Here is a 14349-nt window from a genome sequence, read left to right on the forward strand (position 1 = left end):
GCATGTTGGGAATCAAAGTAAGACAATAAATGGACATGTCATTATTCAATGCACAGTTGCTGTGATGTTTCAAATTTGGTGTCAACATTACAAGTGATTCAAAAGTAACACTTCATTTACAATTCTGCTGTTATAAACGATTTATATCATTCAGTCATCACGAGGTATCATATAAAATGGCTGCTCTCAGGGGTGAAGACTGGTCCCAGGAGACCACTGGTCCCCTGTGCAGGGAGGAAAGGATGACCCCTGGAGTGCACAGGACCCCAGTGCAGGGAGAGGGACAAAGGTTGGTCCCAGGAGTGCACTGGTCACCAGTGCCAGGAGGGAAAGGTTAACCCCTGGAGTGCACTGGCCTGCAGTGCAGCAAGAGGGGTGAAGGCTGGTCCCAGGAGGGCACTAGCCCACAGTGCAGGGAGAGGGGCAAAGGCTGGTCCCAGGAAGGCACTGGCTCGGGTTCTAGGGAGAGGGGAGAAAGCTGGTCCCAGGAGTGCACTGGTCCGCAGTGCAGGGAGAGGGGCAAAGGATGGTTCCAGGAAGGGACTGGCCCACAGTCTAGGGAGAGGAGTGAAAGCTAGTCGCAGGAGTGCACTGGTCACCAGTGCAGGGAGGGAAAGGTTAACCCCTGGAGTGCACTGGCCTGCAGTGCAGTGAGAGGGGTGAAGGCTGGTCCCAGGAGGGCACTAGCCCACAGTGCAGGGAGAGGGGCAAAGGCTGGTCCCAGGAAGGCACTGGCTCGGGTTCTAGAGAGAGGGGAGAAAGCTGGTCCCAGGAGTGCACTGGTCACCATTGCAGGGAGGGAAAGGCTGACCCCTGGAGTACACTGGCCTGCAGTTCAGGGATAGGGATGAAGACTGGTCCCAGGAGGGCACTGGCCCACAGTGCAGGGAGAATTGCGAAAACTGGTCCCAGGAGTGCACTGGTCCCCATTGCAGGGAGGGAAAAGCTGACCCTGGAGTGCACGGGAACCCAGTGCAGTGAGAGCGGTGAAGGCTGGTCCCAAGTGGGCACTGGCCCACAGTGCAGGAAGAGGGGTGAAGACTGGTCCCAGGAGGGCACTGGCCTGCAGTGCAGGGAAAGGGGCAAAGACTGGTTCTAGGAGTGCACTGGTCCTCAGTGCAGAGAGGGACAGGCTGACCCCTGGAGTGCAGGGAGAGGGGTGAAGTGTGGTCCAGGGTGTGCACTGGCCCACAGAGTAGGGAGATGAGTGAAGGCTGGTCCCAGGTGGGCACTGGCATTGTTCAGGTAAAGGGTTAAGGCTGTTTGCAGGAGGCCACTGGACCACAGTGCACGGAGAGGGGCGAACACTGGTCCCAGGAATGCACTAATCCCCAATGCAAGGAGGGAAAGGCTGAGCCCTGGAGTGCACAGGGCCTCAGTGCAGGTAGAGGGGTGAAGACTGATTACAGGATTGCACTGCAGGATGAGAGATGGTCCCAGGTGGGCACTGGCATGCAATGCAGGTAAAGGGGCGAAGGTTGGTCGCAGGAGACCACTGGACAACAGTGCAGGGAGAGGTGCGAAGACCAGTCCCAGGAGTGCACTAGTCCCCAGTGCAGGGAGGGAAAAACTGACCTCTGGAGTGAACAGGTCACCAGCGCAGGGAGGGAAAGGCTGACCCCTGGAGTGCAAACGACCCCAGTGCAGGGAGAGGGATGGTGTGGTCTGAGGTGTGCACTGGCCCACAGTGCAGGGAGAGGGGTGAAGGCTGGTCCCAGGAGTGGACTGGTCCCCAGTGCAGTGAGCGAAAGGCTGACCCCTGGAGTGCACTGGTCCACAGTGCAGGGAGAGGGACGGAGGCTGGTCCCTGGAGACCACTGGACTGCATTGCAGGAAGAGGGGCAAAGACTGGTCCCAGGAGTTCACTGATCACCAGTGCAGCGAGGGAAAGGCTGACACCTGAAGTGCACTGGCCCATAGTGCAGGGAGAGGGTCGAAGGCTGGTCCCAGGAGACAATTGGCCCACAGTGCAGGGAGAATGGCAAAGGCTGGTCCCAGGAGACAACTGGCCCACAGTGCATGGAGAGGGAAGAAGACTGGTCCCAGGAGGGCACTGGCCCACAGTGCAGGGAGAATGGCAAAGGCTGGTCCCAGGAGACAACTGGCCCACAGTGCATGGAGAGGGAAGAAGACTGGTCCCAGGAGGGCACTGGCCCACAGTGCAGGGAGAGGCGAATACTGGTCCCAGGAGTGCACTAATCCCCAGTGCAGGCAGGGAAAAGCTGACCCCTGGAGTGCACAGGACCCCAGTGTAGGTAGAGGGGTAAAGGCTGGTCCCAGGAGGGCACTGGACCCCAGTACAGGGAGGGAAAGGCTGACCCCTGGAGTGCACAGGACCCCAGTGCATAGAGAGGGGTGGTGTGGTCCGAGGTATGCAATGGCCCACGGTGCAGGGTGGGTGTGAAGGCTGGTCCCAGGAGTGCACTGGTCCCTAGTGCAGGGAGGGAAAGGCTGACCCCTGGAGGGCACAGGACCTCAATGCTGGATGAGAGGTAAAGGCTGATACCAGGATTGCACTGGCCTGCAGGGCAGGGAGAGGGGTGAGAGCTGCTCCCAGAAATGCACTGGCCCACAATGAAGGTAAAGGGGTGAGGACTTGACCCAGGAGGCCACTGACCCACAGTGCAGGGAGAGGGGCGAAGACTGGTCCCAGGAGTGAACTGGTCCCAGTGCAGGGAGGGAAAGGCTGACCCCTGGAGGGCACTGGCCCGCAGTGCAGGGAGAATTGTGAAGACTGGTCCCAGGATTGCACTAGTCCCCAGTGCAGGGAGGGAAATGCAGACCCCTGGAGGGCACTGGCCCGCAGTGCATGGAGAATTGCGAAGACTGGTCCCAGGATTGCACTAGTCCCCAGTGCAGGGAGGGAAATGCAGACCCCTGGAGTGCACAGGGCCCCAGTACAGGGAGAGGGGCGAAGACTGGTCCCAGCAGTGAACAGGTCCAAGTGCAGGGAGGGAAAGGCTGACCCCTGGAGTGCACTGGCCCAGAGCAGGGAGAGTAGCGAAGGCTGGTCCCAGGAGGGCACTGGTCACCAGTGCAGGGAGGGAAAGGATGACAACTGGAGTGCACTGCCCCACAGTGCAGGTAGAGGGGTGAAGGCTGATCCCAGGAGACCACTGGCCGGCAGTGCACGGAGAGGGGCGAAGACTGGTCCCAGGAGACCACTGGCCCGCAGTGCAGGAAGAGCGGTGAAGGCTGACTCCTGGAGTGCACTCGGCCACAGTGCAGGGAGAGGGGCGAAGGCTGACCCCTGGAGTGCACTGGGCCACAGTGCAGGGAGAGGGGCGAAGGCTGACCCCTGGAGTGCACTGGCCCACAGTGCAGGGAGAGGGGCGAAGGCTGGTTCCAGGAGGGCACTGGCCCGCAGTCTCGGGAGAGAGGCGAAGGCTGGCCCCAGGAGTGCACTGGTCCCCAGTGCAGGGAGCCGGGTGAAAGCTGATCCAAGGCTGCAGTGAGCAGTCGATGTTTCAACAGTTGGCTGAGCTCACGTCAGTCTGACCGCAGGGGAATCTCAGGCTGTCGCGCAATTTGGGGAAAAGACAATCCCATTCGCAGCAATTTCGTGCAAAGCAGCAATAGAGAAAGCGAGCCTCTGGGCTGCAGCAGGACGCCTGAGTGGGCTGCATTTTATTGTGGGGAGGGAGATCGTTCATGACCGGGACATGGCGACGTGTGGACGCGGCGTTTGCAGCTCGGCGCTGGCTGCCTTGCTGTTCCTCGCCGCCCGCTGCTCCTGTTCTCCCGGCCGGCAGGACAACGCCGAGGGCGACCCGTCCTGTCACGGAGCGTTCGACCTCTACTTTGTCCTGGATAAGTAAGTGAAAGCCCCCCCTTCCCCTCCAAATCCGTGTGCCGCGCTTTTCCGCCGCTTCCCCACATGCGAAGGGCCAACTTTATATTTGCTTTTGTGCTTCGTATTTGAACGGCCAAGGTGCGGGGAAGGTGGGTGGGGAGGAGGGAGAGAGGGGGGTGGTGCGAGTCTGCGACACAGTCCTTTAAACACCCCCCCCCACCCCATTCCCCGGTGTAAGGTCTCGTGGATACTGTGGCTCCCGGGGTTGGGGGCGTCGCGGCTCCCGCGGGGGCGTGTGGGGGGGGGGGAGCGCGGAGGTGAGGGAGCGGCTCGGTGTCGCGCGTCCGCTGGGCGAGGGGACGGTGGGTGAGGTACGTGGGTGGTGGGTGAGATAGTTGGTGAGGTAGATGGGCAGTGGGTGAGGTCTATGGGTGGTGGGTGCTATAATTGGTGAGGTAGGAGGGTGGTGAGTGAGGTCTGTAGACAGTGGGTGAGGTAGGTGGGCGGTGGGTGAGGTCTATGGGTGGCGGGTGAGAGTTGGTGAGGTAGATGGGCAGTGGGTGAAGTCTATGGGTAGTGGATGCTATAGTTGGTGAGGTAGGAGGGCAGTGAGTGAGGTCTATGGACAGTGGGTGAGGTAGGTGGGCAGTGGGTGAGGTCTATGGGTGGTGGGTGAGATAGTTGGTGAGGTAGATAGGCAGTGGGTGAGGTCTATGGGTGGTGGGTGCTATAATTGGTGAGGTAGGAGGGTGGTGAGTGAGGTCGAAAGGCAGTGGGTGAGGTAGGTGGGTGGTGGGTGAGGTAGGTGGGCGGTCGGTGAGGTAGGTGGGCGGTGGGTGAGGTAGGTCGGCGGTGGGTGAGGTAGGTGGGCGGTGGGTGAGGTAGGTGGGCGGTGGGTGAGGTAGGTGGGCGGTGGGTGAGGTAGGTGGGCGGTGGGTGAGGTAGGTGGGCGGTGGGTGAGGTAGGTGGGCGGTGGGTGAGGTAGGTGGGCGGTGGGTGAGGTAGGTGGGCGGTGGGTGAGGTAGGTGGGCGGTGGGTGAGGTAGGTGGGCGGTGGGTGAGGTAAGTGGGCGGTGGGTGAGATACGTGGGTGGTGGGTCAGCCAGTTGGTGTGGTAGGAGGCCGGTGGATGGTCTATGGGTGGTGGGTGAGGTGTATGGGTGGTGGGTCAGCTAGTTGGTGAGGTGGAGGCTGGTGAGTGAGGTCTATGGACAGTGGGTGAGGTAGGTGGGTGGAAGGTGAGGTCTATGGTGGTGGAAGTGGGTGAAATATATGGAGGGCATTGTGAAACTGACAGTGGGTGAGACAAATGGGCGATGGGAGAGAAGCAAGTGCACTGAAACAAATGAGGAGGGGCAGGTGGGATTCTAGCACTGGATGAGAAAATCCCATTGATGGAGACTGTGATGAGAAACATTGGCTGAAGGTCTCTATTGGTTACTGGTTGATATGAACAACTATAAACAGTTGACATAAAGGTGCAATTGGGTGAGAAGTGCCTTCAGTGACAGAGAATCTGATTAGTGGGGAATGAGAGATATGTTTGGCTCCTGGCTGGAGGGGAACCACTCACAAAGGTGGAGACAGCTTTGTCCAAGGGGCCTGTTTCTGTGCTATAGTGTTCTATAGTTAAAGATGAAGTTTGAGAAATGATGATGGAGGTGCGGAATAATGTCCTTGTTGAGTTCCTGGTAGTAAATGGGGCACCACTAATGGATGAGGTAAAAGATCATCTGTAGATGACAAATCTTTTATGAATCTGATGGCACAAGAGCAGGAGCCATTTATTCTTATTCTACTTTGATACCAGTGCCGCTGGCTATGTCTCAACACTGAAGGTGGCACTCACTCCCTGAAAATTTCTCTCCATTGTGGTATTTCTCAGACATAGTAATGGTTTAAATATTTTCAAAGAATGTGACTGAAAATAAGATGCTTTAAGTTTCATATATTCATGGAAATGACATTTGTTCTGTGTAAGTACAGTATACAGGTTCTCCTGTATGGGTTTGCTTTCTGGCAAATCCATCTTGCGTCAAAAAAGAATACCACATCGACCATTTTTTTGTAATTAAGTTTTTAATCCCTTTGTCGCACACTGAAAACGCCATTAGCTGCTCACGGTGGTTGAGTCGGCATCACGAGAGAGTACGCTGTATGATACCCTCGCACGATGCTACCATTGCCCAGCGTCATGAGAGAGTAGCGTAGCGCATATTAGGGATTTGAAATTGAAAGTATAGATTCGAACCATCATAACTGAAAAACTGTAAGTCAGACTATTGTAAGTAGGGGAGCACCTGCAATAGTTCTGTATTTTAAACTGTTTATTCTTAATGCAGGGTATTAGGCATTCTAAGTCTCAAGCAATTGGAAAACTTGCTTATCCAGCATCTGCCAGATTTTTTTTACTGTAAATATCTCTCAGCAAATAGTGTTTCCCATACTCCGGGATACTATCCATCAGCCACGAGAAATTCAGGACCAGTATCTCATGGGTTTTTCAACTATCCAGTACCAATGTATGTCAGCCACTGTCAGTGTTTCTCCCACAAGGCCATTACTGCAAGTATTTCTCATTCTCTGTCTGCATTTCACCCATTGGCAGTTATTCCCCCCACCGCCCCCCCCCCCCCCAGTCGAAGTGTCCTTCATCTATTCATTGTTTTTCAACCTGTGTCAGTGAGAAAAATAACACAAAGATTGAATGAGTGCACATTGGGGAGAAGCGTGACCTTTGGATGCTGCTGCTGTGTGAGTGATACAGGTCACTGAGTGAGTGGTACTGGCACTGGTGGGAGTTGTTGAGGAATCTTGTTCATCAGTGAGAATCACCATAATGGAGAATACTTGCAGTCTCTCACCGAGTTGGCACTTTGGTCTGCCTGAAACCTGTTGGTCTTTTAGTACATGGAAATGTTGGCGCAGGACTGGCACATTCCAGGCTGGAGGAGTACATTGCTAAGGGATGCACAGAAGCTTAGTGCACAGAAGCTTAGGGTGTAGTGGGGAAGGACCACAGCCTAAAGCCCTTCCATTACCAGCCATTGTAGAGCTAAGACTGAGGGGAAGCTCTCAAATAACAGAGGGAGGGAGAAGTAACAAGGTGCCACAGAGTTGGTAATGGTGTATTTAGAGAACAAGTGTAACAAAATTCATTGATAAGAATATATGGATATGATTTCAGGTTTATTGTTAGAGAGCAAACATGGCATCACATACAACCCTGAGATTCTTTTTCCTGTAGGTAAGCAGAATTACCACTTATTGGCAGTGTTTTTAAAAAAAACTGACTCAACATTCATGTGGAAGCAAATAAAGAAATATAAACAAACTATGCAATACAGAGAGAGAGAAAAAGTGCAAAAGTAAGTTTCTGATTGAGTTTGTTATTGAGGAGTCTGACTGTGGAGGGGGAGCAGCTGTTCCTGAACCTGGTGGTGCGAGTCTTGTGACACCTGTACCTCTTTCCTGATGGCAGCAGTGAGAACAGAGCATGTACTGGGTGGTGTGGGTCCTTGCTGCTGCTCTCCAACGGCAGCGTTCTCGATAGTGGGGGGGGATTTTACCCATGATTTCCTGGGCTGTGTCCACTACCATTTGCAGGGTTTTAGGCTGGGGGCTATTGGTGTCCCCATACAAGACCAGAGGGCTATGCGTGTGAAAAGACTTTGAACGGTTTTTCTTTTTTGTAAATAATTTATTGTGAATAAAGTCTATTTTTGGAAAGAAATAACCGCAGAGGGAGATAAACCATCACAGGAGGGGAGGTGCTGCCACAGGGTGAACATGTACTTCACACATGTCAAACTCTGGCCCGCGATATAATTATATTTGGCCCGCAAGATCATTTCAAAAATGTATTAGAGGTGGCCTGCCCTGCAGCGAGAGCCGATGCTATTTTTTGGTAATGTCACCCCCACCATCCTCCCCCTTCATTGCACATCCTTCCCCATTGTAACATGAGAAATTGTAACACGAGAAGTCTGTCGATGTCATCAGCCGGCAAGCCAGTTTGAAGGCTCCCCGCACAACCAGTCACTTCTCCCACCTGTCGAGCGGTGCGATGGATTGGCGAGCGCCTGTGATTTCCTGTCGGCGCGACGGGCATGGCAGGCTGCGCATGGCCCCCGGGCAGCACGAGCCCCGCGCGACTGGCACTGGACGGCCCTTCCACAGCGCGAGCGCACTTCTCCTGGTCGCCACGGCCTTCAGCGCTTGCACCCGCGTGGACCCCAGGGACGGCTGGTTCGGCCCTGCATGTGAAGAGAGAGATGGTGGCTGTCTGCAAAGGCTGATTGGCAGCGCGCTGGGCCTGAGTGGGTGGGTAAGCAGGGGTGGGCAGAGGGTGTAGGTGAGGAGTAATGGGCAGGGGAAGTTATGGTGATGCGAGGGGCAGTTAGAGGGAGGGATGAGTAGAAGGAGGGGTGGATAGGGAAGAGGTAAAAGGGGAGGGGCAGGGCGAGTAGGGGAGGGGTGATTAGAGGGTGAGAGACGGGTAGAGGGAGGAACAGGTTGAGGGGAGAGGCTGTAGAGGGGCATGTATAGGATGGGGTGGGTAGAGGCAGAGCGAGTGGAGTGAGGGGTGAGTAGAGGTTGGGTAAAGGACTGGTCAGGTAGAGGGATGGTGGGTCGAGGGTGAATAGAGGCCTAGAGCCTGAGGAGTGAGCAGGAAATGCTGAGTCCTGATGCAGGCCAAAATGGACACAGCCTGTGAATGCTGACTACATCTCCACAGGACCAAATATGTTTCCCTCAGGTCAAGCAAAGGGTGAACTTGAGCTACCTACTCCTGACCTGTAACATTATCCTCCTAAAGTTATATCCTAAAGTTTAACATTACATATGTTGAAAGAAGAGAAAACATGCAGATGTTGTTGAAAATTTTCAATAAATATTTAGTTCGGCCCTCGACTTAGTCCAAGTTTTTAATTTTGGCCCTCCGTGAATTTGAGTTTGACACCCCTGATGTACTTGGTACTTGAGTAAGGATGTCTGGTATGGGCAGAGATATCAATGCTGAAGGAGAGGTGAAAGAATAACATTGGAACTGAATGAAAAATACCCCAGCAATAGTTATGAGATGGAGTGCATTAAGTAATGTTTCTGTTGTAAAATGAGGAAAATGCTAATGCGATTGACCTCAAGTAGACTACCTGTGATGAGAAATCCTCATACAAAAAGGAATGCCATTGACTGAGAGAGGACTGGATGAGGGACATTTGTGCCTTAAGTGAACCTGTGACTGGTAAAGAAAGCCTTTCCAAGTGTAAGGTACATTTAGGATTCATGACACTGAGACACACCGTTGTCACAGATGAAAGACATAGGAGTTGGTACTGGTAGTAAAATCTTGGCCAAGGATGATAGATTGTCCACTTCCGGACTGCTGTCTGTAAGGAGTTTGTTTGTCCTCTCCGTGTCTGCGCAGGTTTTCTCCGGGGGCTCTGGTTTCCTCCACCATTCAAAACGTAAATTGGGCAGCATGGACTTAAGGGCCGAAATGGCCTGTAACCTTGCTCGATGTTTAAATAAAACCTCAGTAGCACCAGAGTCAGAATTTCTGAAATTTAATACAAGTTTTGAAACTCCAAGGCTGAGTGAATCTCAGTGAAATCAAATCTAAAACTACAACTGTAGTTACAGCATAACCTGAAGGATTTACTCATTTTCTTTTCAGGAAGTTGACAATCTTTCAATTTACTGCATGCCTATTCCAAAATGCTTACGCTGCACAGCGCTCTGTATATTCCAGCATTAACTTCTATTCCCCTCCATTGTTCTAAGAAACTCTCCCTGACTCCATACATCCCAGCAGTGCTGTTTTACATCATTGCACCTGGAGTGCTCGAAGGTAGGCAGGTGCCTTGTTCATCCATAGCATCCATCAAATTTGCAAACAGATTCTTGACATGGAGCAGGTCATGAAGAAAAGGTTTTTTTTTTCTTGACTTTGATCTCATCTAACCAAGTCCAGTCTTGTCCTACTCTGACATCTGAATGAGCAGTTATAGTATGGGCTGTTGAAAACTATTGAAATGCAGACATCCTCAATCATCAAATACCAGAGACTGATCTCAAGCATTTTCTTTCTGCTCACCCACCTGTCTTTATTCTACACTGAGCCAATAGTTGAGCAAATTACCGTATAATCTCATGTAATAGTCGATACCATGTAAAATTGGCCCCCTATTTCCATATATCACGTAAAAGTTGACCACCCCTCCTATTTTTGGCCACAGTTTCCCAACCACCAGAGCTTATGGACTCTTGCCTAGGCCCCGGCTGAGACCATCCGAGCTACTGACACCCTGACCACGGACTTGCACCTAGGCCCACAAGAGCTTCCGACACTTCAGCTGCAGACTCTCGTCTACACCCTGGCCACCCATCTGAGCTGATGACATCTCAAATGCAGACTTACTGCACAGTCTCGGACACACACCTATCCAAGCTTCCCGAACCCGAAATTACCACCTGGTTACCCCCCCCCCCCCCCGCCCATCTGAGCTCTCGATGCCCTAAATGTGGACTTTCCACTTGGTTCTCGCCCTCTCATCCGAGCTCCCAAGGCCCCAAGGTGGGCTTCCTACCCTGATCCACCTGCCCACCCACCCGGGCTCACAATGCCTCGAACGCCACAGGTACTTACCACAGTCAAAAGCAGTATGCATTTAGTAGTCAACCCCTAAATTTTACTCTAAAAAAAATTGTCCAAAAAATTCAATTGCTGGAGAGGTGAGGACTGGGACCTGGCAGAAGATATGGAGTGTGAGACTTTTCTCATGGGTGGCAGAGATTGTGGGTTTGTGCTTTTTAGCATTGCATCAAGCCATTTTGACATTGAACTATTTAATTGGGCCTTTACTGCAATTTTGTTCCACAAGTTTAACAACTGGCAATAAGCAATGCTGCCCTGGAATGTTGCCGAGATTGTGTATTCTGGGTCGGGAATGGGGAAGGGGGGAAACTGAGTAAAAAAAAAACTCCACAGCACTGAAAAGAGAATAGACATGAATTTAAACAGTTTAAACACTCAAGGAAATATTTATGTGCCTTGTATACATATCTTTGGCTTGGCTTCGCGGACGAAGATTTATGGAGGGGGTAAAAGTCCACGTCAGCTGCAGGCTCGTTTGTGGCTGACCAGTCCAATGCGGGACAGGCAGACACGGTTGCAGCGGCTGCAGGGGAAAATTGGTTGGTTGGGGTTGGGTGTTGGGTTTTTCCTCCTTTGCCTTTTGTCAGTGAGGTGGGCTCTGCGGTCTTCTTCAAAGGAGGTTGCTGCCCGCCAAATTGTGAGGCGCCAAGATGCACGGTTTGAGGCGATATCAGCCCACTGGCGGTGGTCAATGTGGCAGGCACCAAGAGATTTCTTTAGGCAGTCCTTGTACCTTTTCTTTGGTGCACCTCTGTCACGGTGGCCAGTGGAGAGCTCGCCATATAACACGATCTTGGGAAGCCGATGGTCCTCCATTCTGGAGACGTGACCCACCCAGCGCAGCTGGATCTTCAGCAGCGTGGACTCGATGCTGTCGACCTCTGCCATCTCGAGTACTTCGACGTTAGGGATGAAAGCGCTCCAATGGATGTTGAGGATGGAACGGAGACAACGCTGGTGGAAGCGTTCTAGGAGCCGTAGGTGATGCCGGTAGAGGACCCATGATTCGGAGCCGAACAGGAGTGTGGGTATGACAACGGCTCTGTATATGCTTATCTTTGTGAGGTTTTTCAGTTGGTTGTTTTTCCAGACTCTTTTGTGTAGTCTTCCAAAGGCGCTATTTGCCTTTGCGAGTCTGTTGTCTATCTCATTGTCGATCCTTGCATCTGATGAAATGGTGCAGCCGAGATAGGTAAACTGGTTGACCGTTTTGAGTTTTGTGTGCCCGATGGAGATGTGGGGGGGCTGGTAGTCATGGTGGGGAGCTGGCTGATGGAGGACCTCAGTTTTCTTCAGGCAGTTTCCGCAAAGCAGGACGTCAAGCGCTGAAGAGCTGGCTCTGAATGGGCAACTTAAGCGGCATCATCTGCAAAGAGTAGTTCACGGACAAGTTTCTCTTGTGTCTTGGTGTGAGCTTGCAGGCGCCTCAGATTGAAGAGACTGCCATCCGTGCGGTACCAGATGTAAACAGCGTCTTCATTGTTGGGGTCTTTCATGGCTTGGTTCAGCATCATGCTGAAGAAGATTGATACATATAATTACAGTAAAATCCCTGGTATCTGACACCTGCGGGATTGGTAGATGCCAGATAAGTGAATTTCTCAATTGCTTGAGACTCAGTGTTGCATGAATGGAGAACCAGTGACGGCGGGTGCCAATTTTAAATGTCTGTGTTTTTTACCCATTTATTTTCCACAATTTTCTTTTTGCCGGTTGCTTGAGGCTGCCAGATGCTAAAATTCTGGATAACAGAATTTTGTTCTCACCAAGTAAGGGTGGAAAATTAAATTAAATCCAGTGCTTTTTATCAATGGATCAAGGCAATTTGACATTGCTTGAACTATTTAATGGAGCCTTTTCTGCAATTCTGTTCCACAAGTTTAACTACTGGCAATAAGCAGTGTGGCCCTGGAATGTCACCGAGATTATGCATACTGGGTCTGAAATGGATTCAGACCCCTGCTGTCACTGTGTTGTGTCATAGGTATAGGGAGAGCTGCAGTGATAGTCAGTGAATATGAGACTGAGTCTGGTATTGTAATGCATCCACAAGCAACAAACCCTGGCATTTGCACAGCATGGAGCTGCAACAAGAAAGGACTACTGATAAAATATGAGAGACCCATTCTCCCGTTGGAACAGGCAGAAAGATCGATACCCCTTGATAACCCGAGTATAATATTGTATTGAGTGAGGCTGGCACAAAGTGGTAGTAGAGGGACAGACAGTGCGAATAGATGGCCAGACAGCTTAACTTATCAACAGAATCTTGTTTATTTCTTAAAAGTTAAAAATAAATTAAAACAATAATGTCTCTTTTTTTTAAGAGGATGATCATTGAAATGAGTGACGAAAGCACAAGTCAATGCCAGTTCTAAATAAAACAGTGATTTGTGAACTGAATAGCAGATGATTTTCTCCGAACTATTAAACCATCCAGTTTTTTTTCCCAGAAACGAACAAATTGCTATGTGTTTCCAAGCGGGTTTTGTTTGTGGAGTTATACATGTCTGATTGTTCAATGGAATATGGCAGAATTCAAGCACAGCGTGCTGAAACCTTGTAAGTGCACCTTGCAGAGTCAATGAAAGCCCTGTAAGAAAGTAGGTTGAGTTCAGCAGCGGGCGATGTAAAACTGGTCACTTTGAAACTGGGGTTCCTTGGAAACTGCCAAGCAACACAAAAGCAGGATTCACAGAACTAGCATCAATTTCCCATGCCTGGATATTTTTTTCTGACAGTATCCTGCTTAGTTGGTGGATATTTTAGAAATATCCAACATTTCAATGCCATCCAACAATTTACCTCTTTCACTTTTAAATGTACATAAAACTTTGACAGCTGATGAAACAAGTAATTCATCAGAATCTGATTTCATACTACATGTACTTGTTTTGGAATACAAGGATGAAGTGTTTAGGAGCTCAGCTTGGCTCCTGCTAAAGAGACTAGTGGAACTTCCCTGAATACAGGGGCGGCTACGGGCAGTTAGTAGGCAGTCTCTGATGCATTTTAAAGGCATTTGCCACTGGGGTGCGGAATCTGTGAAGGGGATGGCTTCACTGCAAACCCTGATGAAGTGGCTCAGTTGTAGTAGCCGGTAAGGATTTAAGCAAGAAAACCTGAAGACGTTGCGATGGCAGCACAGAAGTGCTGGAGAAAACTCAGCAAGTCACAAAGCGTTCTTTATGCAGAAAAGATAAAGATACCTAATGGATGTTTTGGGCCTGAGCCCTTCATCAACATGCGAGCAAAATGCAGACAGGCACTTGAACAAAGTGGTGAGGGTCTGTGGAAGGTCGTGTGCTCAGGAAGGTGGTTCCGCAGGATCTGCATGGCTGAATGTGGTCTGCAATACTAGATTCCAGAGCTTCAAAGTAAATTACATCTCCAAAATGTGCTCTTTCAGACCAGTCCATTCCACACAGTAGGGAAAGAGGTTTATGGAATGTAACTCTGGTTACAGGGCTAGATTTCTATTCTTCCATATTCTTAGTATGCTGTAACTCAAAATGCCTGACTTTAACCCACAGATATCAATGATAAACGATCCATAAGGAAAATGTAGCAGGGAGTTAACAGATAATTTCTAGGCACTGAGGAATGTGTGATCCAGCCTTTTGTCAGTTTACTGGAAAAATAAAAATAACTACATAAGAGTCAACCATCCGGTCTGTCGAGTCTGCTCCGCCGTTCAACGAGATCATGGTTGATCTGATGGTGGGCTCATCTCCACCTACCTGCCTTTTTCCCCCCATTCCTTAATTCCCCTACTATGCAAAAATCTATCCAACCTTGTCTTAAACATAGTTACTGAAGTTGCCTCCACTGCTTCATTTCCACAGATTCACCACCCTCTGGGCAAAGTAGTTCCTTCTCATCTCTGTCCTAAACCC

General features: G+C 50.9%; 1 protein-coding gene across 2 annotated transcripts in view; it reads left to right on the top strand.

Annotated features, from left to right (window-relative positions):
* The first annotated feature begins 3329 nt into the window (after positions 1 to 3329).
* The window catches only part of LOC138736330 (anthrax toxin receptor 1-like), a 71503-nt gene continuing 60483 nt past the window's right edge, over positions 3330 to 14349 (top strand). For both annotated transcript variants that reach the window (XM_069885660.1, XM_069885661.1), the window contains exon 1: positions 3330 to 3814. In XM_069885660.1, the coding sequence (XP_069741761.1) occupies positions 3663 to 3814 (152 nt within the window). In that variant the 5' untranslated portion in view covers positions 3330 to 3662. The remainder of the gene's footprint in view (positions 3815 to 14349) is intronic.

Source organism: Narcine bancroftii, chromosome 6 (assembly GCF_036971445.1).
Source record: "Narcine bancroftii isolate sNarBan1 chromosome 6, sNarBan1.hap1, whole genome shotgun sequence".
In the NCBI taxonomy this organism is placed as follows: Eukaryota; Metazoa; Chordata; class Chondrichthyes; order Torpediniformes; family Narcinidae; genus Narcine; species Narcine bancroftii.